The following is a 23,733-nucleotide window of genomic DNA, read 5'->3' as shown; positions in this document are numbered from 1 at the left end:
AACAACCGTGTTTTCATCACCCATAAGTCATCTAAAGCCACTAGAGGCTGACAGGTGGAAAAGAAACCCTTCTGTCCATGGTCTTTAAACATTGAACGCAGTCCTCCCTGCAGCACTTGGGCCTATATTTACTTACTACTCTAAAGTCTACTATATCCGACTGGCGCAGTGGGCAGCGACCCTGCTTTCTGAGTCCAAGGCCGTGGGTTCGATTCCCACAACTGGAAAATGTTTGTGTGATGAGCATAAGTGTTTTTCAGTGTCTGGGTGTTTATATGTATTTTCTAAGTATTTATTTATATATAATTCCTAAAAATATTCATCAGTCATCTTAGTACCCATAACACAAGCTACGCTTACTTTGGGGCTAGGTGGCGATGTGTGTATTGTCTTAGTATATTTATTTATTTATTTATAGTTATTTATTTATTGCAACTGTGTGTCAGTGGTTGATCACTTAAAAAAAAAAAGGTAAACTTATGTGCAAAAAATAAAAGGTTGCTTGCTGTCTATTTGACCAATCTTAGGCTACCCTAACCACGTGTAAGTTCAAACAGAAAAATAAACTGTAAAATTGTTAATAAACGTTTTTTTTTTCAAACGTTCATTTTATGTCATTGATCGAGCACTGAGCATATTATCTAACTTTAATAGCAGAGTTGGCATTATTTATTATTGCTATATTCTTTAAAACTAAACTCCATGTGGTCAACATGTTTATATTTAGCGTGAGGTATTTATATTTCGTACAAAAACTTAACTAATTGATTTGTTTATTGGTTTTTAAATATCAATTAATACAATAGACAGCTTAAATTGCTGGTCCACGATGTAAGATATTAATAACTAATTAATTGGTGCCGGTCACGACCCAGTCTGGTTCTTCAATGGAGACAAAAATTCGTAGTTCAACAAATAGGTAGGTACTTTGGGATCTATTAATAAATGTGTAGTAGTCATTGTGTTATTATGATCTCATTGTTTTCCAACAGGGTTAAAGTATTGAAACCTTTTGTTACCAGGATTGAGTTTTAAGATAATACGTGACATCCTCGTTGCCAAGAACCTTTCGGTGTACGTTCGCCGCTAGCGACGCCGCTGGGTCACTATAACCAGCTGAACTCACTCATAAAGCTTAGCTGATGACCTTAGCTGAATAGTGGTTGCTTAGCTGATTAGTGGCGTGCATAGAGGAAAATGAAGAAAATCTCCAGTACGTGTTTTACAAAACTTAAGTATAGGCATAAATTATAAAAAGCTTATCCTTAAGTATTTATAATAAATTCTGGAGATTTTCTTAATTTTATATCATCTGCATACCCTGTCCATACCCTCTATGCACGCCACTGCTGATGACCGCCTAGAATTCGAGTGCTTAAGGGAGTAATGCTGAGGAGCCAAGGTGTGCCCGCGTGTTTCTTCTACTCCCATGCAGACTATTATACCACGTGCAAATAATTCGACGTTATGCCCCGTTAATTAATAAGGCCTTATGCACGCCTATATCATTTCAACTAATACAGGCGGGTCAGAACTTGTGGGTGGCGATAAAGTAGCAACCTACAAATTTGGAGAAAGCCACTGCCACTATATAGATTTTTATTCGATAGAAAGAAACAAAGTTGATGTGTCTGTTTGAAATTTCCAAAAAAACCTTTTTGTCTCTTTCTGTACGTTTGTTCAAGCTAATCTACAAAACGGCAGAACTTTTTGACGGGACTTTAACAAGCAGGTTGAGGTATTATAAACAACTTTTTATTCCGCCAGAAGAAGGATTGCGAAATTTACAAAAGCTAATGCTGGCATCCTCTAGAAAATGGAACTTAACTTCACTCCTTAGGGGCGAAACTCATATTAGCTTCACCTTTAGGATGGGGCAAATTATATGTTACCCTAAAGTGATAGTTAAATATAAAGCTCTTTATCGCAGCAGCTAATCTATTATAATTAGGTATGCATAAAATTAATTACTCAGGTTAATCAGTGGCGTGCACTTCATACATGCACAAAAGCACTGCATACCCAAATTATTTTATATAAGGCGTATTGGAGGGTAATTTTTGCCGTTTCATGCAATTTTTCTAATGTATGCATACCCTGGTAAGAAACCCAGTGCACGCCATTGTCAGGTTTATAAGTAACTATTAAGTGATTGCGAGGATCAACAAGACAACAATAGCTTTACGTATCCTCCGTAGCACAGATGAGAACGTAAAGGCCTAAGATAATAATTCAGACCTAACTCCATCATTCATCCAATTTGGGTTACCATTACATAACACGATCGATGCTTGTGACGCAGTGGACTTATCCCCCGTTGAATTTCGGCGCTCTGACATTGTTTTGTCTTTCGGTGCGGGATGTGACCTACTACTTAACCAGTTCATAAACTACTAACTGATCTTCCATCGATAATAATGTTTACTATGAAGAACAGACATGCAGGTTTTGTCACGATGTTTTCTTATTTGCTATGTCAAATTATATTGACTACATAACTCTGAAAGGGAGATGTGTGTACTGTACATGGATCGAACTCGATCCCCCAGAAAGGATGGCCGCAGTCCCTAACGTTCCCTAAAGTTGTTAAACCGGAGTAACCTGCTGGCCAAAGGACAGGTCAGTTTAAGGAGGATAATGCCTTTTTAAGGAAATCCCGCTACCAATTTTGTTTATAGTCTTTAGTTTTGGACGGCCGTTTGGCGTAGTAGGTAGCGACCCTGCTTTCTGAGTGCATGGCTGTGTGTTCGATTCCCATAACTAGAAAATACTTTGTTTTGTTATTTTTTAGTTTTTCTTATTGTAATATTAGTTTTGTTTAGCTTTTTGTATTTTTATTATAGTTTGTAGTGTTAATATCGGTAATTATGAAGTAAATGCTGTGCACACCTTTAAGTGGCTAGTCACATTGATTAGAAACAAAATATTTGTAATTTTTCTTTACTACGTATTGTGAACGAGCTGTTGGTGTTCCTTTAATATATATAAATAAATAAAAATATTATGTGACGAACATGAATGCTTTTCATTCTCTGGTTGTTTATCTGTATATCTTTTTGTTTATTGTGTATTTTATTAATAAAAATATTCATTAGTAATTTTAATACCTGCAACACTACGCTTACTTTGGGGCTAGATGGCAATGTGTGCATTGTCGTAGTATATTTATATTGTTTATTTATTACTTTTATACGCAAAGGCAGATTTAATTAACTAAAATAGATTTAGCATTTGAACGAATTTTTGTGTAATTGTAATAATTTTGTGTGTAAAATTTCTACTAATTATAACTAGGTTGAGGAAAAAGATGCGTTAATGGCGATAATCCACCGGTAAATGACGCTTGAATTGAATGCCCCAGTGACGTTAGTACCTACATGTAGAGTAAAATATATTACAGCAAGAGGTGCTATAAATCAAACGCGTACAGTCGTTGTCCTAAAAACATAATAGCAAAATTCTTTCCCAGTGAACGATCACAATCATATACATTCTAATTATAAGTTGAGTCCCGACGCAGATCTTGGCACTCCTTGAAGTCGTGTATTTATAAGCGACATGCTGAAAATATTGGTTCAGTATCAATGGTGAATGAGTGAAACTGGCGCCGGTTTCGCGAATTTCATTGTTTTCTATATTTCTGTGCTCACGCGCAATTATCCCGTGTAAGATACGTTTTATCCGCATGCGTTTTTTATCAGAGTGCAGTTTTGACGATTTCGTTATGGAAAGTGGCAACGAGTTTGAGGTAAATTTTACATTATAATACATTTGTAAATTTTGCATTACTTTACTGTATAATTAGCTTTTTTTAGTCATTAGTTTACTTTATTCTTAGCTTAAACAAAGTAATGCTTGCTCTAGTGCTACAAACTTTTTCTCTCCAGCTCAATTATTAAAATGATTGTTTATTTTCATAGGTATCAAATTTAATCATATTGAAACTTAAGACCTGATATATTTTAGGGCACTATTATTTTAGTCAATTAACACTCTCTGATCCCACAACCCAAGTTTATTGGGCAAATAAACTTATGTGAAAATGCATATGATGGGATCATATGGATTAATAGGTAATATTGACATGATTGAAAATACAAAATTCAAAACCTACTCCATAAGCATTTTCAAAACATCTAGTCTGTTTGTAGCGACTCTACTCATCGGTTCGGAAGGCAGATTCTACCGAGAAGAACAACGAGTTGCTCTTTTCCAACATCTTTTCATTTTTCTATCATGTGAGAGATGAAAGCGGAGCCGGGCTTCCAAGCAAGAAATACATCAATTGTATTGTAACTTCGCGTTACTAAAATATTTCTGCTTAGGTAGGTTCTGCTAAGGTAATTTTAATGTAAATTAAGATTTAGTAATTTTAAGTTGTTACGGTAGAAAACTTATTCTAAATTCAAAACTTAACAAACATTGGTACCTGAAAAGTAACAAATATTGTCATAAGACTGTATGGTCAATGATCTTGGCCTGTCATGAATCCTGATGGGTAGCAAGTCCAAAAAAAAAATATTGTATCAAGTGGCGCGATGTTTCATTAGAAAGTTTATTACATTTGAAAAAAAAATTATAGTTTTTTCATTTCATTATTTTTTCTCACTATCGATATTAAAAGTATTATGTTCAACTCGGGGCACACCCTATTCACACCTTGAAACTATAAATTTTATTTTTGGGCTTTTTTAAGAAAACCTGAAAACCCTTCATGTACAAATTTTTAAAATAAATAATTTGACTGACAATGAAATAAATAAAATGACTATTGAATATTTTTTTTATTATTATATAATTATTAAGAGATCACATTAAAATAAAATAAAATTGCTTAGTGTGAAATTAAAAATTCTCACACAAATCTAAAACTACTTAAGTCTAAAAGTTTCCAGTGCCTACTCATACTAATGTAAAGCTTACTTGTATTGTAATTTATATGATTGAAAGATAAGAAAATTGAATGAAGACGCCTATTACATCATTTTCATTCAGTAGGGGATCTTTGCATAAGTACATGAAATTGTCCCTTATGATTTCATTTTAACGCTTTATTAAATTCTTACTACAAATAGTATACTTTAACAGATGACCGAAATTCTTAGGACAAAACTGTTAAATTCTTGTTTATTATAACAGATCATCATAGTATGCCTCATAATACAAAACATTTAATATACACTGTGTTGTAATGAATCCATAGGACTTCCAAGTCATATACCACACCCATTGCTACTTCAGGTTCTCAACTCGCTGATCTGTGGATAGCTCGAGTGCTTCTACGGATCTCCTCATATCTGAATCGATCACTTAAGAGATACTCCGAGCTTAGACTTCACAGTATCATACAATTTAATTTGTTGTAACACAATACATCAAGAACATGACGAGATACATGAATAGGTATATTTTGCATATAGCCTGAAATATTCTGGGCAGTTACCTAATTTTCTGGTCGTCTGGCTACTAACGATTTTTGATAAAAAAAAACCTCAATTTAAATAAATGAATCCACGGAATTTTCAAAACGCTGAAAATGGGTGTAACCATTTTGTGCAAGATTTACTGGGAAAATGTAAGACCTTCCTAAAGGTAAGAAAGTAAAGTAAAACATGATGAATCCAAATATGCATTACCCTTAACAACTGTCAAGCTAAAAGGAGTATTTACTTAAATATATTTCTTAGAAAAAGAAAAACTCGTGGTTGTTTACGGGAAAGCCAAGTAGATTATGAAATATTATATTTCCAACAATGATTTGAACAACAAATGTTTGATTTTCACGTAAAGGCGCGTCATAGACATGGTAAATAAAGTTAGATAAAGGTAACGCATTCGAGGGGCCGGGAGCGACAGTTGGCGCCTGCGCGCTGAAAGTGGATTGCCAAACGCGAACAATCTTCACTTGCCGTCCGTCGTTATGAATAGCCGTCAACTTCGTAGGCTCGCTGCCGTCAGCCACCCTGTCCTCAAACATTCGTCACCATGTATCTGTTTTCGGCGTTACAGCCAAGTGAGGCCCGTCTATGTTATAGAAAGACCTGTGAGTGTCCGAATGTGTTACGCTTTTACATGTGCCATTGACAATGAATTGTGCCAATGACTGCTTGGCCATCAACAGACAGTTGACAACCCATGTAATTTATTACAGCTGATAAACTAGAATGAAATTTTATTCCAGAAATGGCGTAATTCAGCACCCAACTTCTATGCTCTTCAATCGATTGATATGAGGTAAGAACATTTGCGCTATTTCTGATTACACAATAATTGTCATTCTCATACTTAGGTATTCTTGGTGAAGCATTGTTATATTAATAGGAGTAATGCGAGAAGTGTTGTAATGAAAACCAATTGTTTTTAATAACACATATCGACTCCTATTGATCTGTATTAATATCTAGACGTAACTTTATCGTAGTCGCCGTGCGCTGAGTTCCCATTCAATTCACCCCTGACATTTAAAATGCACAGCCTATTTTTATATCTACGAGTAGGTATAAATGTCTACGAGAAAAATTGCACTAAAACTATATAGGTGGCTCATGTTCATTAACTACAGATGTTTTTAATTCAGTAATTTCTTTTTCTTCGTGAATTCTAATCTAATATAACAATATGTTAACATTTCATGGTGCAGACCCTACTCATTCGTGCACAACTTAGACCCAGCGTGAGTACCACGGGACACTTGCATGCCTTTTTCGGCTTACATTTAAGTTATGCTTCACAGATTTTATAATATAAAATATAATAAGTTTTTTTCTCCTTTTTGGTAATAATTAGGCTTTACAATGTGGAATTTTTTATTATTTTTAAATATTTTAAAGCGATTTTATGGATTACCTTCTATTGTTGATTTAGATGTTAAGATTTTGTTCACCTTATCACAGTTGACAGTTTTAATTACCGTATTCACGGATTATATAAATAGCCAATGCACTGTCACGATTTACTTACACGGTTACGAAGAAATTAGCTGAGTAGTGCAAAATATTCACAGTTTTACTCCGTATCCTTGAGTTTTTTCTTACGTTGGTCGCCATCCAAAAAAAAATAGCGTCAGGTGATTTCTGCAGATGCTACGTCGCAGACACACCCGTCTGACGTTTCAATCTCCACAGATATAATTACAGTGTGACGAAATGTTTACAGTAACGTCTTTTATCAACACCTAAAAATACGTTTATTGTGTGACTAATCTATCAAACGTTATTTAGAGATCAGATGCTAATTGCCACTTGTGAACACGAGCGTTTCTCGTATGCATGACACACTTCCATGCCTCTGATTACTTAGTTAATGCAAACAAAAGAGCCTACTATAATGGTTTTATTTTCCCCAAGATGAAAATTTATAACATAAAAGGACGGATCTATTGATTTTAAATAAAGTATATTGCTTCGCGACTCTTTTCTCGTGGATTTGCCACATTTCACTCCCCAACTCAGGTATTTCTATTTTAAAGTTTATAAACGTAGATGTATTTATTGCTATATAGAGGTGCTTTCGTAAAAGGATAAGCCAGAAAAACACACTATCGCATTTATAAAATTAGTTTAATTTTTTCATACAATTTTTTTTTATAATTTTTATAATAAATTTTTACCAATAAATTGATTATGATTTTTATTTATTATTTCCAACTGTTTTAGGCGCTATTGTTGATTGAGTGGCTTAAACTAGGATTTCTAGTCAACGCATGGCATAAATAATGATAATTTCTAAGTTGATAAGTCGTAGCCTTACAAGTTTTTTTTTGTGCAGAGTTCGAGAGGGTTCGCTTAAAAATGCTGACGACGTGCTCTTTGATATGTTCAAAAACGATGATACGGGACTACTACCTGTGGGAAAGTTTTTGGCCGTATGTGTTCAGTTGTTTTATATGAAATTTAATTCTAGATGGAAGGTGGGGTCTAGGACACCCATTTAAAGTATGGCTAATACTCGATTTAGAAAAATGGTAATAATTTCAATGACCAACCTGCAACCTAAAAAAAATGTTACGAATTTATATGGAGTCGGTGGATTCATAATAGTATGAATTACAGACCTAAACTTGCCAGCCTTCTATAATAGATAATATATATATAAAAAGTTAATTATTATAACATAGGTTTAAGGTATGACATTTATTTATTTAGAACAGTTTGAAATAAAATTATAAATATAACCTAAAATAAACTATTTAAAAACTAAATAAAATCTAAAACGTCCTCGAAGCCACCGCAGCGAGGCACAGTTCCTAAGATGCTGGCAGCATTGCCCCTTTGGATGGCCAAACTAATACGTTGGCCAAGGTAACTGCCCGCTCTAGGATCACCGGTAGACTCGATAACCCTTTTCGATAATTCTTTGAAAAGGGCTCTTGCCTCCGGACCCCACTGTCCCAAAGTCTCTACTCCAAAAGGCACAAAAATGAAGCTGCTATCCAGGTTATTTTTAATTATATCCTTATTGTTAGGAAAAAGTAATAAAATCAAATTGTTATCTGAATATTTTGGATTTTATAATTTATATTGTTTTCATATTATCTCGGTCCTTAATTTTTTTCTATTGCAATAGTTGTCCGTGATCCCATTTGTCCTTAAATGTAAAACGGCTGATTTTTTGGGTGTCAACCCGTAGTTTGAGTGAAAACTTTGTATGTGTGGTGTGGTACAGTTAAGCATTTCTGTAAAAGTATTAATTTTCTTGAAAAATTCATTTATTTTTCATTAATATTTTTATAGGTAGGTGGTACCTATATCGGCTTAGTAGGTCTCCGCCTAGCCGTATATAACGTGTAACTGAATTACAAAATAATGCTGAAGGCTGCATAACTATAAGTCATAAGGAATTACCCTGTAAAAATATAAGTTAAAAAGAAGGATATTTAACTTTCCATACAAACGAATTTAAAACATTCTAAGTGTTTACTTGTGACAACCCTATTGAAGATTAAAGACCGACACGCGCATAGTACATACACTACGCAACGCGTACCTAATAAAGTGACAGGAGTTACATGATTTTAATTTTGCATGAGTTGTCCTAACAACTCATGCAAAATAAAATTCATGTGAAATAAATCATATAGAGCTCTATATGATTTATTTCACTAAAAACTTTGGCAGTGGTTTACTCCAAAGCTATTAGGTTTTCAGTTTTACAGATAAGTCTCAGTGATAGTACATAAAGTACCTCTAAAGCCTGTGAAGTATTATTTCGGTTTACATTTACATGTTGTACTTATAGCAGAGATGCTCGCGCGAGTTGAGTGCCATCAGTTGTGATATAATATGCGTTACGTTATGTTTATGATTGATTGATTAGTTTGTTCTATTTTTATCTTATTTACTGTGAATATAAATGTATTACAGCTGCTGTATTTCAGCCAAATATCACATTATGTCGACTAACAATGTCATTAATAAACATTCAAATCCAAAATCTTTCGATGGCAAATTAAATTTTAGGGTTATTAGTATTTTTATTAGGTTAGGTTAGGTTATTTTTAATTATATCCTTATTGTTAGGGAAAAGTAATAAAATCAAATTGTTATCTGAATATTTTGGATTTGATTGATTGAGGGGCTTTAGTTATAATACCTACCACCACTACTCTACTTGGCTTAAAAAACTTACTTAAAGACAATACTTTTCTAACTAATAAGTTCATACTTCTTCTTCTACGTTCAACTATTTACCTAAACACCTATGTATATAAAGAAAATGTACTTTTTTTAATTTCAGGCCTTAAGGACAACGGGTATAAGAAAAAATGATCCTCGCGTTAAAGAAGTCATGCATAATTTATACAAAGTTCACAAAGAATCAAATTTTGAAGGTGGATCGCCGGAAACTCTAAAACTAGACAGGAAGACGTTTAAAGAAGTTATAGCACCAAATATAGTTTTAGTCACAAGGGCATTCCGCAGTCAATTCGTCATCCCAGATTTCCAAGATTTCATCAAAGACATTGAAGAGATGTATTGGACAGCCAAAAGCATCACAGATGGTAAAGTGGCCAGTTACATTCCACAACTAGCGAGGGCCAATCAAGATAACTGGGGTGTCAGTGTGTGCACCATCGATGGGCAAAGATTCTCTATCGGTAAGTCTTGCTACATACACATCGTCGGTGGCATGCATTTCATACATACACAAAAGCAAAAAAAATAAAGATAATCTCTAGTAGTATAAAATACTTAAGGGAAGGCTTTTTTATAACTTTGACAATGCCTATCCTTAAGTATTTTATACTACTAGAGATTATCTTAATTTTATATCATCTGCATACCCTGTTCCTATCCTCTATGCAAGCCACTGCAAATATTACCTACATATGTACACTGCATTCCCCGTTCTCTGAACGTAGCCTACAACGCAGTGGATTCCTGGACGGATGATATTCTTCCATGCTTTGTACAGTTAAGTGGTAGGAAAAGGGGTAGGTGCGTCGAAGAAGTAGTACAGTAGCAGTAATAGAAAAACGGAAATAATACTTTTAGCGGTTGCTACCGTAAAAACAGTTTTGTACATTAAGGGTCAAATGGGATCTCGGAAAAAAAATAATAATAATAATAATAATAAATAATAAAATATAAATCTTTTGTCGACTATTAGGCTATATCATGTGATATAAAAGCTTCAGGAAAATTAACAGTATACAAATTAAATAATATGTAGCTAACTTCTTAGGAATAAAAATAATTAAATATTACCAGGTGATGTCAACGTGCCATTTACTCTCCAGTCATGCAGCAAACCCTTGACTTACGCGATGGCACTCGAGACTTTGGGACCCGAAGTGGTGCACCAATATGTTGGCACGGAGCCAAGCGGGCGTAACTTCAATGAACTCGTCTTAGATTATAATAGTATGTATTCTACAAATAACACATTCTCGTATAACCGTGATAGAATATACCTATCTATTTACACATTAACATGTAAAATTGTTAAGCTTATATAAAATCGACGACGGTTTATCCTTTTTGATTTTTATTGAATTCTAAATTTGAATGTTTTCCGACCCCCCGGAGCGGATTGCTTTCAAGCAACCTTGTCATGATTAAGTATATTCAATCAGTTACGCGCACGTAACGATATTGATTGTCGGCTGCGCCATTAGCAGTAGTTTTGTCGACTATGGGGACTGGTACGAGTTGCGTGACTCAGAAATCTACCCCGAATGAAAAAAATATTCTTCTTCTTTACCTTGAATTCACGTTACCTACTAAATATTTTTTAATAACCGAATTAAAATATTGTTAGTCCTAAAAAAATTACCTATCCTTCGTAGCAGGTACTCTGGTGTCGAAACAATTACGAAACTGGTATGTTAAAAAATTACAAAATCTTAGGTAATATGTACTTATAAAGAAAAAATAGAAAATATATTAACAAATTTCAAGATTTACCTATACGGAGCTTACCGGTTAGTTTCGTTTATTACGGTATTTTACAACTCCCGTGGGAAACGTTTGTTTTTCTGGTATAAAAGTAGCCTAAATTACTTTCCGTCCTTTAACTAACTCTATGCCTAAAAGCAAGTGGCATAGTTAGGTCGAAAATAATGGACAAACAAATAAAGTCACTTTCGCATTTATAATATTAGTAAGAATTTCCCCTAAGCTGAATTTCACGTTATGTGTTAAAGCAATAAAGGCTTACTTTGTTGTTTTATTGTAAGAAGGTATACTTACTAATTAATATTTATTTATTTCCAGTGAAGCCTCATAATCCTATGATTAACGCGGGGGCAATATTAGTGTGCTCATTATTGAAGACCTTGGACAAACCGGAGATGACTTTAGCTGAAAAGTTCGATTACGTTATGTCCTTCTTCAGTCGTCTCGCCGGCAATGAAGTGTTAGGTTTCAACAATGCTGTATTTTTGTCGGAACGCGAGGCTGCCGATCGGAACTACGCACTGGGTTTTTACATGCGCGAACATAAATGTTATCCGGAGAAGACGAATTTCCGAGAATGTATGGACTTTTATTTTCAGGTCAGTGTTTTCAATATGTTGACGACCTTCCAGGCGCAGCGGTGAGGGCTGGGGATTGCAGTGTAAAGGTCCCGGGTTCAATTCCCGGCAGAGGCAATTTGGGAATTTATAATTTGTTCATAATTTTCACTAGTCTGCTCTGGTTGAAGACTTGGGGCCTCGGCTAGGCACCACTTACCACTCTACCGACAGAGACGTGCTGCTAAGCGATTATAATCAGGTCAATTTCAGTCAAGGGCTAGCTTTTAGTGAAAAAAAAATATCTAAGAGCAAAGAGTGTAAAAACACTATTATTTTATTTGCTCTAATTTACAAGGGCTTTTTAACCGTCGCGTCTTCGACGGGGAACCGTTCTTTTCTAATATGAATGTAATATTATTGGCATTTCAAAATATTTTGACAACCAATATTTTAAAAGTTTAACAATAAAGGTACTGTTTTAATAATACCATAAAATTCATGGTAGTTTTGACAATATATATTCGTAGATTAGAAACTTTCCAAAATATACCTAACCTTATTTGTGAAATCGCAAGTCCGAGTGCTTGATGCATTCCATACCTACGTTTCATTAATCTTTTCATGGTTTAATTGTGCATTGGTGCACACATTGGTTGTATGCACATTATGTATTAAAGTGTGTGTATGAGAACACGTGAGAATTAAGTATGGTTTAGATATTAATTCATAGAATAAGTACAATATTATCTATTTTTATTAATATTATTAACGATTCTGAATCATCTTTAAAAAAAAGCTCGAAAAGTAGCCATGTAACACTTAAACAAAATTGTATAGATTTATATTTCTATAGGTCTATGCCATATATTTCTCTACATATTCCTCTGAAACTATTAATCGTATGTTGACCATTCCTTTCCTTTATTTTCTTTGCAGAAGCCTAAAATGTTTAAATATGTATATTTATTATAAAAACAATAACTTCTTTATTACAGTGCTGTTCAATGGAGGCGAATTGCGATATAATGTCAATAATGGCCGCAACTCTGGCTAACGGTGGTATATGCCCCATCACTGATGAAAAAACCCTACGACCCGATTCAGTGCGGAACGTGTTGTCCTTGATGCATAGCTGTGGGATGTACGACTATTCCGGACAGTTTGCCTTCAAGGTCGGCCTTCCAGCCAAGTCAGGAGTGTCTGGAGCCATGCTCATTGTTGTTCCAAATGTTATGGGTATATGCACATGGTCTCCACCTCTCGATCCCCTGGGTAATAGTTGCAGAGGCTTGCAGTTTTGTGAGGTGGGTTTACCAAACAGAATAAACTTAAACTTAAACTTAAGCTAAATTACTTAAGCTAAAAAGCGGTGTTAGCCTAGTATTTAGAAATTCAAACATCCTTTTGGGGGATCGATCGTTCGATCCCCAGAACGCACCTCTAACGTTTCGGTACATACGTTATGTAAGTACGTTTTAAACAATTAAATATCACTAGACTTACGGAAAACATCTAAAGTCAACCTGGAAATCTGAGTGTTCCTCATAACATTCTTTAAGAATTGTGAAGTCTATCATCAGTCCGCACCTGGCCAGCGTGGAGGACTACGTTCTTAACCCTACGTCCTAAACCTTCTCATAATGAGAAGGGTTTAGGACCTGTGCCCTATAGTAGGATGGTAATTGGTTGATAATGATGACATACAAAACCCTAATACAGAGTGTTAATTTATAGTTAATTGTAACCTGTCACTCATTTATAAATTACATATACCTTTAGTTATGTAATATATGATATAAGTTACTAAAAAACAAGTAAACTTTAAAACATGAACTAGATATGCATGCTCTACGGTGGGCTGCAACAAAGCCTTATTTGCCCTTAGAAGTTATAAATACCAAGCAAAAGTCTTTTTAGTGTTTAGGTATATGTTTTTCATGTCTTATAAGTAGGTATGCATGTGTGGACGAACAGACATCATAAGATGCTTATCTTTTTCCTCTTGATACCACAAAAACACTAATACATCCTGTTTCATTCCAGGAATTAATCAAGCGATTCAATTTCCATAAATATGACAATATCCGTTACGCGAGCCACAAAAAGGATCCACGTCGTTACAAATTCGAATCCACCGGACTAAGTATTGTAAACTTGCTGTTTTCAGCAGCGAGCGGTGATCTGAGTGCTTTACGAAGGTAATATTAGTCAATAGTCTAAACACTGTTATTGGAAAACTCACTTAGATAGCTAAATATACTTATTTATGTATTTATCAATTATCAGCACACCGCCAGATTCCCCAGAAGTATCCCAACAGAAGTCGTCGGAAAAACCTTCGACTGAATAAAATATAAACAAGTAAAACAATAGTCTCAACGCCTAGTTAAATTATAAAGTTAATATATATAAATAACATTTTAAGTTTTTATCGAGATGCTCTATTTAATTTTGCGCATTCCACTTTCCCTAATAAACAGATTTAGATTGATTAATCATAAGCTTCGCGTTAGAATCTAATTTATTACGCACATCTTAATTACGCACATATTATTAAACCTGCCTACAAGGGTCTACAGAATAAAAAGCTTGTAGCCTTCTCGTAGAGGCTTAAGCTGCTAAATTCTTGCGTTTATGATGCTTCTTATAAATGTATTTATATAAAGGTACATTATTATATTTATTTGTGCAAAAAAATACCTACCTTTTTATTTAGGTACATAATGGAACTTCAAGTACAATTATTTTGCAGTAACCACCTAGGTACCTTATGCTAACTAACTGTATGTAGGTACGCAATGCTTTGTTTTGTTGGATATTCTAGCCGTTCCAACATAACTATGTTACTTTTTTTTATAGGCACCATTTATCTGGCATGGACATGACCCTTTCGGATTACGACGGCCGCACAGCCTTGCATCTGGCAGCAGCTGAAGGGCATCTTGCATGCGTGGACTTCTTACTAGCACAGTGCTGCGTACCCCACGACCCGCAAGACAGATGGGGGAGCCGACCGCTCAACGAAGCAGAGACATTCAACCACGCTTCCGTTGTCCAGTATTTAAAAGAATGGGAACAGACACATCCAGTGAGCAAACCAGTAGAGAAATCCAACACTGTCGATGAAATGCTCGTCGTAAAACCAGATGCAGACGACGCGGTCAAAGATCCCAGCATACAAGAAATAGTATCCAGAAATGGTGACAATAAAGTGCAATAAACAAGGATGAAACAAAGAATTTGAAATATGCTGTATCTAATTATTGTTAAACTACAGAATTATTACAAATACTTTTTATAAATTAAGTTCTACCGCGTAGATAACGTGGTGCATAATGTTGAGGAAACAGGGCTGGTACGTTGTTAAAGTCGTACAAAGTTATAACTTCTTACTGAGAGGGAACACTAATTACTGAGAATCGCAGAAGAGTAGGAAATATATAAAAGGCAGGGGCGACCATAGAATTTGTAGGTAGCATGATGGATCACGTAAAACGTTCGATTCCCGAATCGGAATAATTGTGGTCCGGGGTAGTACCTGCTATTGCTCTGCTTATTTCTGCCGCTAAGCAGCGGATGTTGCAGACTCGGTTCGGACACCAAAGACCGCCCCTGCCTAAAAGTGCGGAAGTGCAAAAAACGTAAACAATCTTAACTGTTTTATTGGAATATGCACTCAATTTTATTTTAAATATACGATTGTAAAGTATTGTTATTCAAAGTTAAGAAAGCATCCGTATGTATACCTATTTCACTTATCAGTATTTTTTTAGTGCATATTTACCTTAAACGAAGACATCTCAGGATTGTTTGTTAAATACATAACTAAACGGATAGAGTACCTATTTACAAGTAAATTATTAAAGTTAAATCTATGAGTAATGCACTAAACTTAAAATATCTCTACTAAAGGTGTAAAGTAGCTACCTACCTTACTTATATAATAAACGGAAGCTATATATAAGAAATATTAAATCTATCAAAGAATCTCAGAGGAATCAAGTAGGTAACTCTTAAAAAATATTCTTTCATCGTTAGCACAACCCGGTTTCAATTGTTTAGAGGCTGTGATGTAGGTAGGTATAATTAAATACGTACCTGGGTACTATTTAAGTTTCACTAATATGATTTTAGTTTTTCTGCGGTTTTTACTTTCGTTTTCAAAATAATCCTAATAACGTACCTACCAACCTATAATTAGTCGTTACCACGTCAGACAGTTATATTTTTATACCTACGTATTTTTAGTTTTTAGTGTTTTTAGTTTTTACCTACGTATTTTTGCTAGTGTTTTATGTAGGTAAGTTTAGCGCATCATGAAGATACGTCCTACAAAAACCGCAAATTCGAGGCAAAAGTCTAGTATCCTTCACAAATCTAGTATTCTTTCTGTATTCTTATACATATTTTTTTTACATTCCATATACATAAATAAAGTATTGTTACTTATCTAAAGCTTGATCTTATTGTTAAACTAAGCATATTGCCAAAGAGGAAAATAAATGTATTTAATTGTGAAGCTTTCTACATGAAATGTGTTAATTGTAATTTTGCTACAATCTCAATGTGACAATAATATAAAACTATTTAACTAGTGTAGTAGATTAATAAATAAAATTGTTCGTATTTATCTGTAATGTCAATTAAATTGTTGAACTAATTAAAAGGTGTTTTAGTGCAACATTAAACTTCCTTTTTCATTACAATGTCATTTCCAGCAAAAAACGACGACACTGCAAACTTGGATTGGTAAGGACTTCATATTCAGCGTTGATCAATACCCACTATACAATTGTTGCTGTAACCGCTGTCAGAGCCAGTAATAGTGGGGTTGCCAGAGACTACCATTTTGTGTAGTTTGTTTGTACCCACTGTTAATACAAATATTATGTATATATGTATATATACTATATGTAATATATGTATTACTAATAATAACAACACTGGTGTTGCTGTTGCCCAACACCAGTAAGTGTCATTTCTTTAGTTTAGCCAGTCTGAAGTGGTTACTTGTTGGTCACTATATAGCCTTGTTGGTTATACCTTATATGGCAGGGTGCACCACAGGCAGGTTAGATTGTCAAATTGGAAAGCTGGTACTAGGCCCCCTTATCTAGGCTAGGCTAGGCTCCCCTAGACAGCTCAATTTAATTGATTGGTTTACATTGTTGCTACTAAAAGTTGCCAGTCTTATATTGTGTGATCAACTTAAGGAGTAAAAGATATAATAAATATTAACTACTTTATTTACTTATACAAAATTTACTTAACATAGGAATCTAAATATTTTTTTCACTAACTGATGGTTGTATAGGTGAATTAATAATGCCCAAAAGTTTGCAATCTGCTTCTAAGAGTGTGAGGTCAGTACTGGATCCAAGAAACCTCGATGACAGCTCCAAGTCTTTTATCTGTAATCTAACTCTTGCCCCTCTAACATATTCTTCACCTCGGGTTGTGGGTCTTGTGCACACACAGTGAAACTTCCATCCAAAGTCTATGTATAAATCATCTTCAACCACATGAAATATTTTTCCAGTAATAATTTTACCCTGTGGATCACCAAGCTGAAACACAAAAAATATTGATTACCTACAACAGAACATTGAGTGACCACATCAGGGCTTTTATATGATGATGATGATTTAAGATTCAGTCAGATTGTTCATAGTTATATAAACCTCAGCCTTGTAGGTGAAGTTGTTAGGTAATATCACCTAAAAAGATTTCCACTCTGTAGATTTGTAATAGATCCTATCATTTTATGCTTATTTTCATACTTATTTGCTTTACACTATCATCAAATACCACATAATACGTCAAATCTTGAGAGACTTCTGAAATGAACAACTGCTAAGTTTCTTGCAGGCTTCTTCTCAGGAGAATCTAATCTCTGCACCCATGGTAGAGTCATTACAAACACAACAACTTAATGTTCCAACAGTGCTTTAGCTTATATATTGGCCTATTTAAAATAAATGAATCTTGAATTGGATTATAAGTCAAATGTATGAGCAACATTAATACAATTTAAAATTAGTTAAAAATTATTAAATCCTGGGTTTCTGATGCCCTAGGTACTAGATTTTTTGTTGGTCAGTTTAAATACTTCATTGCACACACACATTTAATACAAAGTTAAGAAACACAATCACAGAAGGAACTTAATTGAGACATTAAGGTGTGCAAGGCCATTCTTATTGCTATAGTGATCTCTTCCACCTGACCTGTGGCGTAGGGAAAAACAAAGAAAAGGGCAATGGTGCTGTATTTAATTTTCAAATAAAAAAAAATGAAATAAACTCATACATACTAATACCAAACACTTGAAATACTAATACTAATGTATAATACTTTATATAATTATCTACCTATTTTTATGAGTAGGTAGCAGAAACTTACATCCATTAGTTTAGAACTCCTGAGTAGAGACGCAAATGTTTGTTTCTGTTCCGGCTCCTCTTGAAATAATTGGCTTTGTTTTTCATAAGACTTTGCAAATCCTCCGGCTTTTGTAGAAGTGTTTTCTACTCCAGTTGTATCTATATTCCAAAGTTTCAAAGAAGTGCACAAATTGCGCTGGTTTAATAAAATGTTAATTCGTCTTAAATTTCCACCTGCCCAAATGCTTCCAAACATGATTTTTTTGTGTCTATTTGATTCTTAAAAGATAAATACCTTAATTTTTATCTAAGTTATTGTTTTTTTCCGCCAATATTTATTTTAATCAATATAAAGTTCATAACCTCAATAATTCTGTACCATTACCAGACGTCTCACGTCAAGTAAAAATCAAAACAAATAAATGTCAATTATTTTTCCCTTCAAAAATTGTCAACTGACAAATTTAACAGATAAAAAAAGAATTGATCAACACAAGCAATGGGTTGTTACTCCTTCCGATGCCAGCCACAATTCTAAGTTGGGCGTGTTATGAAGATAAAAAACAATAAATATTTTATCATACATAATACGATTTATTAATAATGTTCATTGTATTCATTTTGTATGTCTTTGTTTGGAGGCCTGGGATAGGCAAAACACATAATTTACAAAATAAAGTGATGGAATATTAAACGTCAAGTAGGTAAAAGCCTAGAATCAAGAACTGTGAAATTATTAAAAGAAACAATGTCAAACTTTCAACACGCATTACAAACGTCACCGATGTCCACGGTTTTGATAATGTTGACTATTTGTGTAAATTGAGCAAGCCATCTACAATGACTGAAGATCAAGATGTTAAAGATTCACAATCAGACTCAGGCAGCAAAACTTTTGCCAAAAGCAAAGATAAGAAAGCAAAGCTTCAACGGCCGCTGACAAAAGTGATTTGACATTTGCCACAACATTGGCCCATTGCTTTCTGTAAATAGGTAATTCCACCTGGAATTTAATTTCAGATAATACTGCGACGGCTGCCACCTTCTATGACGGAGGAAGCATTTTTAGAACAAGTATCGCCGATACCGGATCATGATCACTTTTACTTTGCTAAGCCAGAACCATCTCTGGGCAATAATGTTTACTCCAGGGCGTATATAAATTTTGTAAACGTTGAGGATATATATCTCTTCAGAGACAAATTTGACGGTTACGTGTTCTTGGATGAGAAAGGTAACCATTGCATATTCTGGATTGACGTTTTATTTTTATTCAGTTTAAAAATTGTTTTTAAATGATTCTAAATAGTGTTAAAAGTTTTATGTGCTGTGCTAACTCTACCTACTATTTCTAGCTTATGGATGGATATGCCAATTAAAATTTGCTTATCTATACATCATGTAATCATGCAAAACGTTTAAATGTTCTACTGAGTGTTTATAGAATAGCATAGAATTGCTATACTGCGTCTAATTATCATCTACATGTTAATGACAATAGCCAAAAGTGATAGATAGCTTAACATGCTCTGTCAGGCACATGAGTCGAGCAGGGCAGTTTTATTTCCATGCCACTTAAACTACAAAACTATTAATTTTATTATTATTATTGATTATAATCAATTTAAAAAAATCCTTACTGCTGACCCAGAAATCCTTGTTCCCAGTCATGTTTTGACTGGATGCTTCCCCTAGCTACCCCATAACTCTTTCATTTCCATGATATTTTTTTCACACTACTGTGCATATTATAATGTTACCCTGTGTTCATTTTGATAGGTGTTGAGTATGTAGGAATTGTAGAATATGCACCTTTTCAAAGGATCCCAAAAAAGAAGAAAAAGAAGGATCCAAAATGTGGGACTATTGAGAGTGATCCTATTTATCAGGAATTCGTAGAAAACCTCAGTAAAGATCAAGATACTGAGAATCAACCAAAACTTGAATATTCCTATCCTGTTATTGACAGTAAGTAATCCCTGAAATTCCCTATTGGTGACATTGATTAATAATTATTGAGATTGATAATCCCAAAACTTATGATCTACCTAATGTAAAATTGTACATTTCCATCTCTATTATTAAATTGCTGATTAAGGTTTTGTATTCCTGCGGGAACTGTCCTATTTCCTGGGATAAATAGTAGCCTATGTTCTTTTCCATGTTAAAGGCCAAGTCCGTTCAGCCGTATTTGCGTGATTGAGTTACAAACAACCACACTTTCACATTTATAATAGTAGTAGCATCATCCAATAAGAAACTTCCTTCTAATTAATATACACAATTTATTTTAGCAAATGACAAAAAAATTCAGTCAACCCCTTTGTTAGAATATCTTGCTGCACGCAAGCAAGATAAGAGAGGACGCGATGAACGCAGGAGAAGAGAAAATGATAAACGTAAAATGAGAATTGAAAGAAAATCTAAAGATGCTCCTATTAAGGTATGAAAGTATCTTTTATAATTTAAGCAATTGGCAAATCAGACTGTCTCTGAAGGATTATAAATTTGAATGCTAAGTGTTTGAATTAACTTTGCCCCATAAATATTTTCTGCATTTGAATTTCAAACATATTACAATGGTTCTGTTTAGATGAAGTTAAAATTACTGCATTAAAACTGCAGACTCATTATGATGTGTACTGCAGTATACAGTTGTACAGGTGTATAGTTGCATCCTTTAACTACAACCAACTTAACGTTGAGTGCAAAATTCTTTGAAAAACTACAAATTTGCACTTAAAGCTTGCAGTAAGTACAGTTTATCTTTATAGACTTAAAATTTTGGTGCAATATAGATACCTGATGACTTGTCTGAAGATGATAACTATGGTGATAATAGTGATAATAACAAAAGTAAACAAAGTTTTTGGTATGGAGACCAAAGAGTTTATCACAAAAGTAAAATTAAATGTTCTACTGATCTAAAAACAACTCATGGTTCAGAAGAAAAAATCAGCACTGATTCAGATTGGGACAGTCAATTTCCTGTTTTAAATATGAAAATTCATAGCACATTTACAATAACTTCTAATAAAAAAACTTATGATAACAAATGTGTTGAAGAAGCTATTTACAGAAGTGGTGGTGACAATAAGGTTAAAATTGTATTTTTGGTGCTATTTGGGCATATTAATTAACCCACTTTATTTATTAATTGTTAAGGAGAACTTTAATATTGTGTATCTTACATGGTCAAATTAAAAATTAATCAAATTAAATAAAGGTCACCTTAACATTTAGGCTGCTTTTCTTTTGTTAGTTTGTTTCTCATATTAAAGTAAATATTTCAAATGTTTAGAGAGATATAAACTGCAAATTTTAGAATGTACTTGTATTAACACTCACACATTGGACTTGTAAACATTTAACAACTGCACTTTTACCCACTAGATGCATAAATAATTTATTAAAAATTTCATCTAAAAATTTAGTGTAAAAACATACATATTATAACTAATTATAAATATTTCAGGAAGACGAATATCCTGAAAATGACATCAAGAAAATTAAACCAAGAGATGGAGAAAAGGATAAGGTAAGCAATGAAAAGGATGATGACATTAAAAGTGACAGCAAGGATAGTACAATCTTTGAATCCAAAACATACAGAGATCAAAGAAAAATTGGCAGCAGTGCAATTGATAAAAAGAAAAAGATAGACAGCGAAAAAAAGGAAAGCTCAAGCAAAGATGAAGATCAAGATGATGACAAAATTGGCAAAAAAGATAGACGTGACAAGTTCAAGGAATCTCCTCGTGAACAAAAGAGCAAAAAATATAGTGACACCAGAAAGGAAAGGTTAAAGCAAGTAGAGTTGGGGAAATCTGATAAACAGTCTGTTATAAATAAAATTATGTTATCTGAAGGCAAATCCAAATCTCTAAATCATGATGATATTAAACCATTCACGCAATTGCCTCAAGTAAAGACTGATGATTTAGCAAAAATAATTGAGGATTTGGACCGCAAAGCTAAACTTGATGAAGACCTTAAATCACAGAAGGAGTATCTGCGAGAAAAACTTAACTTAAAATTAAAACTTGATGGTGAAATTACTAAAATAAGAAGGAACAGTTTTGACGCTGGTGACATGCCTAGGGAGGAATCTGCTTTAAAGCGACAGAATTCTCTTGATGACAGAAGCAAATCCACTGACAGAGAGGGGTCTGAGGAGGCAGAAAAAAATGACAGCATTGACCATCGTACTGAAAAGAGAATAAGGAATAAGGTATTCCCCTGTTTTTAGAACTAAAAAAAATATACTAACTAGAGGTTGCCCGCTGTAAACCTTAAACTTTGTCCAAATAATATATCACCTTATTTCCTATTTCAACATATCATAACTGAGGTGTTGTGGTAAAAATATAGTATTTTTTATTACATTTCTATTATTGTCAGTTATTACAATATAATTTTTTCCAACATTCTATAACATTTAGAGGGTGCTTTAAAAAAAACGCTAAAGTATTTTGTTATTAAGAAAATTACCCAGCTGCAGATTTTAAGTTCACTAAACTTATCCTACAACTTTCTTTATATGAAAGCCCTTTTTCTATTTCGTCCCCTTTAATTCATGCAGCGTGGCCTTAAAGTGGTCTGAGTAAAACTGCTAGTGTATACAACATGAAATTGTTTAATTTTGCAGGACCGGCCAAGTCTGGTTATTTATCAGCCAGGCATGGGCAAGTTTAGTAAACAACGTATGGCAAAGGAAAAAGACACGCCGCCAATAGGTAAATCTATAAACGAAAGCGAAAAGAAAGACACTTGAGACGACGGCCACGGAACCCGATATTTGGACATCGTTCAACGGAATCACCCTGAAGCTGGCATACACGTCCTTGCAGATAGTAGAAGTGGACACTGACTGTGCTAACTGAGGGACCTAATGTGTTTACTCACAGCTGTTGTTCTTTATTGTGTAGTAATTTACGCGCAAATGAATTCAACGTTGTTATAAAAATCAGTGTAAAAGCATACAATGCTCTATATTTTCAGCTTGTGACTATTTTAGTTCAGTTTCTTTTATTTCTTTTAAATATAATTCATTTTAAATGGGAGGCTATCGTTTTTTTATTGGTGTTTTATCGTCTTAATAAACAAAATATTTCACTAAATGGCGCGACGGTGAGCGCTGTGAATTTAAGCAGGAGGTAACGGGTTCGATTCCCGTCAGGGTCAATTTGGGAATATATAATTTCTGAATTTTCTCTTGTCTGGTCTGGTGGGCCGTTCCACCAGACCGTACCGAAAAGGACTTGGTGAGATGGCAGTCAAGGGCTAACATATAGTGGAATATTAAAAAAAAAATTAATGCAGATCTGTATTATGTTACAAAGGACTTGATCATTGACGTATAAAATCCGAAGAGGTGAGAATTAACAATATTAG

General features: G+C 34.1%; 3 protein-coding genes across 11 annotated transcripts; 2 read left to right on the top strand and 1 right to left on the bottom strand.

The window, feature by feature from the left end:
* The first annotated feature begins 3,571 nt into the window (after window positions 1-3,571).
* Window positions 3,572-16,476, top strand: LOC120631883 (glutaminase kidney isoform, mitochondrial). Of its 9 annotated transcripts, none has more exons than XM_039901580.1 (10): window positions 3,572-3,748; window positions 6,182-6,234; window positions 6,641-6,673; window positions 7,768-7,864; window positions 9,736-10,096; window positions 10,710-10,862; window positions 11,715-11,995; window positions 12,952-13,260; window positions 14,000-14,154; window positions 14,816-16,476. In XM_039901580.1, the coding sequence occupies exons 1-10, from the start codon at window positions 3,686-3,688 to the stop codon at window positions 15,174-15,176; spliced, it is 1,866 nt and encodes a 621-aa protein (XP_039757514.1). In that variant the 5' UTR covers window positions 3,572-3,685; the 3' UTR covers window positions 15,177-16,476. The 9 variants fall into 9 exon arrangements, with proteins under 9 accessions (XP_039757514.1, XP_039757540.1, XP_039757548.1 ...); XM_039901606.1 differs by lacking the exon at window positions 3,572-3,748 and adding an exon at window positions 4,231-4,325; XM_039901575.1 differs by lacking the exon at window positions 3,572-3,748 and adding an exon at window positions 4,892-5,592.
* Window positions 16,477-17,197: 721 nt separating this feature from the next.
* LOC120631643 (28S ribosomal protein S28, mitochondrial) lies at window positions 17,198-18,741 on the bottom strand. The gene is made up of 2 exons (XM_039901305.1): window positions 18,359-18,741; window positions 17,198-17,523 (listed from the first exon to the last, which is right to left on the bottom strand). Exons 1-2 carry the CDS (start codon window positions 18,593-18,595, stop codon window positions 17,236-17,238), a joined length of 525 nt encoding a protein of 174 aa, XP_039757239.1. The 5' UTR covers window positions 18,596-18,741; the 3' UTR covers window positions 17,198-17,235.
* Window positions 18,742-19,095: 354 nt separating this feature from the next.
* On the top strand, window positions 19,096-23,402 carry LOC120632813 (regulator of nonsense transcripts 3B). Its single transcript, XM_039902836.1, has 6 exons — window positions 19,096-19,284; window positions 19,360-19,573; window positions 20,119-20,307; window positions 20,634-20,782; window positions 21,815-22,570; window positions 22,988-23,402. The coding sequence occupies exons 1-6, from the start codon at window positions 19,180-19,182 to the stop codon at window positions 23,111-23,113; spliced, it is 1,539 nt and encodes a 512-aa protein (XP_039758770.1). The 5' UTR covers window positions 19,096-19,179; the 3' UTR covers window positions 23,114-23,402.
* The last annotated feature ends 331 nt before the right edge of the window (window positions 23,403-23,733 follow it).

This window comes from Pararge aegeria, chromosome 2 (genome assembly GCF_905163445.1).
Source record: "Pararge aegeria chromosome 2, ilParAegt1.1, whole genome shotgun sequence".
Taxonomy (NCBI): domain Eukaryota; kingdom Metazoa; phylum Arthropoda; class Insecta; order Lepidoptera; family Nymphalidae; genus Pararge; species Pararge aegeria.
This window is presented reverse-complemented; position numbering and strand designations above follow the sequence as displayed.

Bases quoted from the DNA above. Each gene is read 5' to 3' on its own strand.
- LOC120631883 (XM_039901548.1), top strand. From the start codon at position 5,921: ATGAATAGCCGTCAACTTCGTAGGCTCGCTGCCGTCAGCCACCCTGTC. The intron at 6,674-7,767 runs GTGAGTACCACG...TTTTTTGTGCAG, and splicing joins GTGCACAACTTAGACCCAGC to AGTTCGAGAGGGTTCGCTTA. The intron at 14,155-14,815 runs GTAATATTAGTC...TTTTTTTTATAG, and splicing joins GATCTGAGTGCTTTACGAAG to GCACCATTTATCTGGCATGG.
- LOC120631643 (XM_039901305.1), bottom strand. From the start codon at position 18,595: ATGTTTGGAAGCATTTGGGCAGGTGGAAATTTAAGACGAATTAACATT. The intron at 17,524-18,358 runs GTAAGTTTCTGC...TTTGTGTTTCAG, and splicing joins GGAGTTCTAAACTAATGGAT to CTTGGTGATCCACAGGGTAA.
- LOC120632813 (XM_039902836.1), top strand. From the start codon at position 19,180: ATGACTGAAGATCAAGATGTTAAAGATTCACAATCAGACTCAGGCAGC. The intron at 19,285-19,359 runs GTGATTTGACAT...ATTTAATTTCAG, and splicing joins TTCAACGGCCGCTGACAAAA to ATAATACTGCGACGGCTGCC. The intron at 20,783-21,814 runs GTATGAAAGTAT...TAAATATTTCAG, and splicing joins CTAAAGATGCTCCTATTAAG to GAAGACGAATATCCTGAAAA.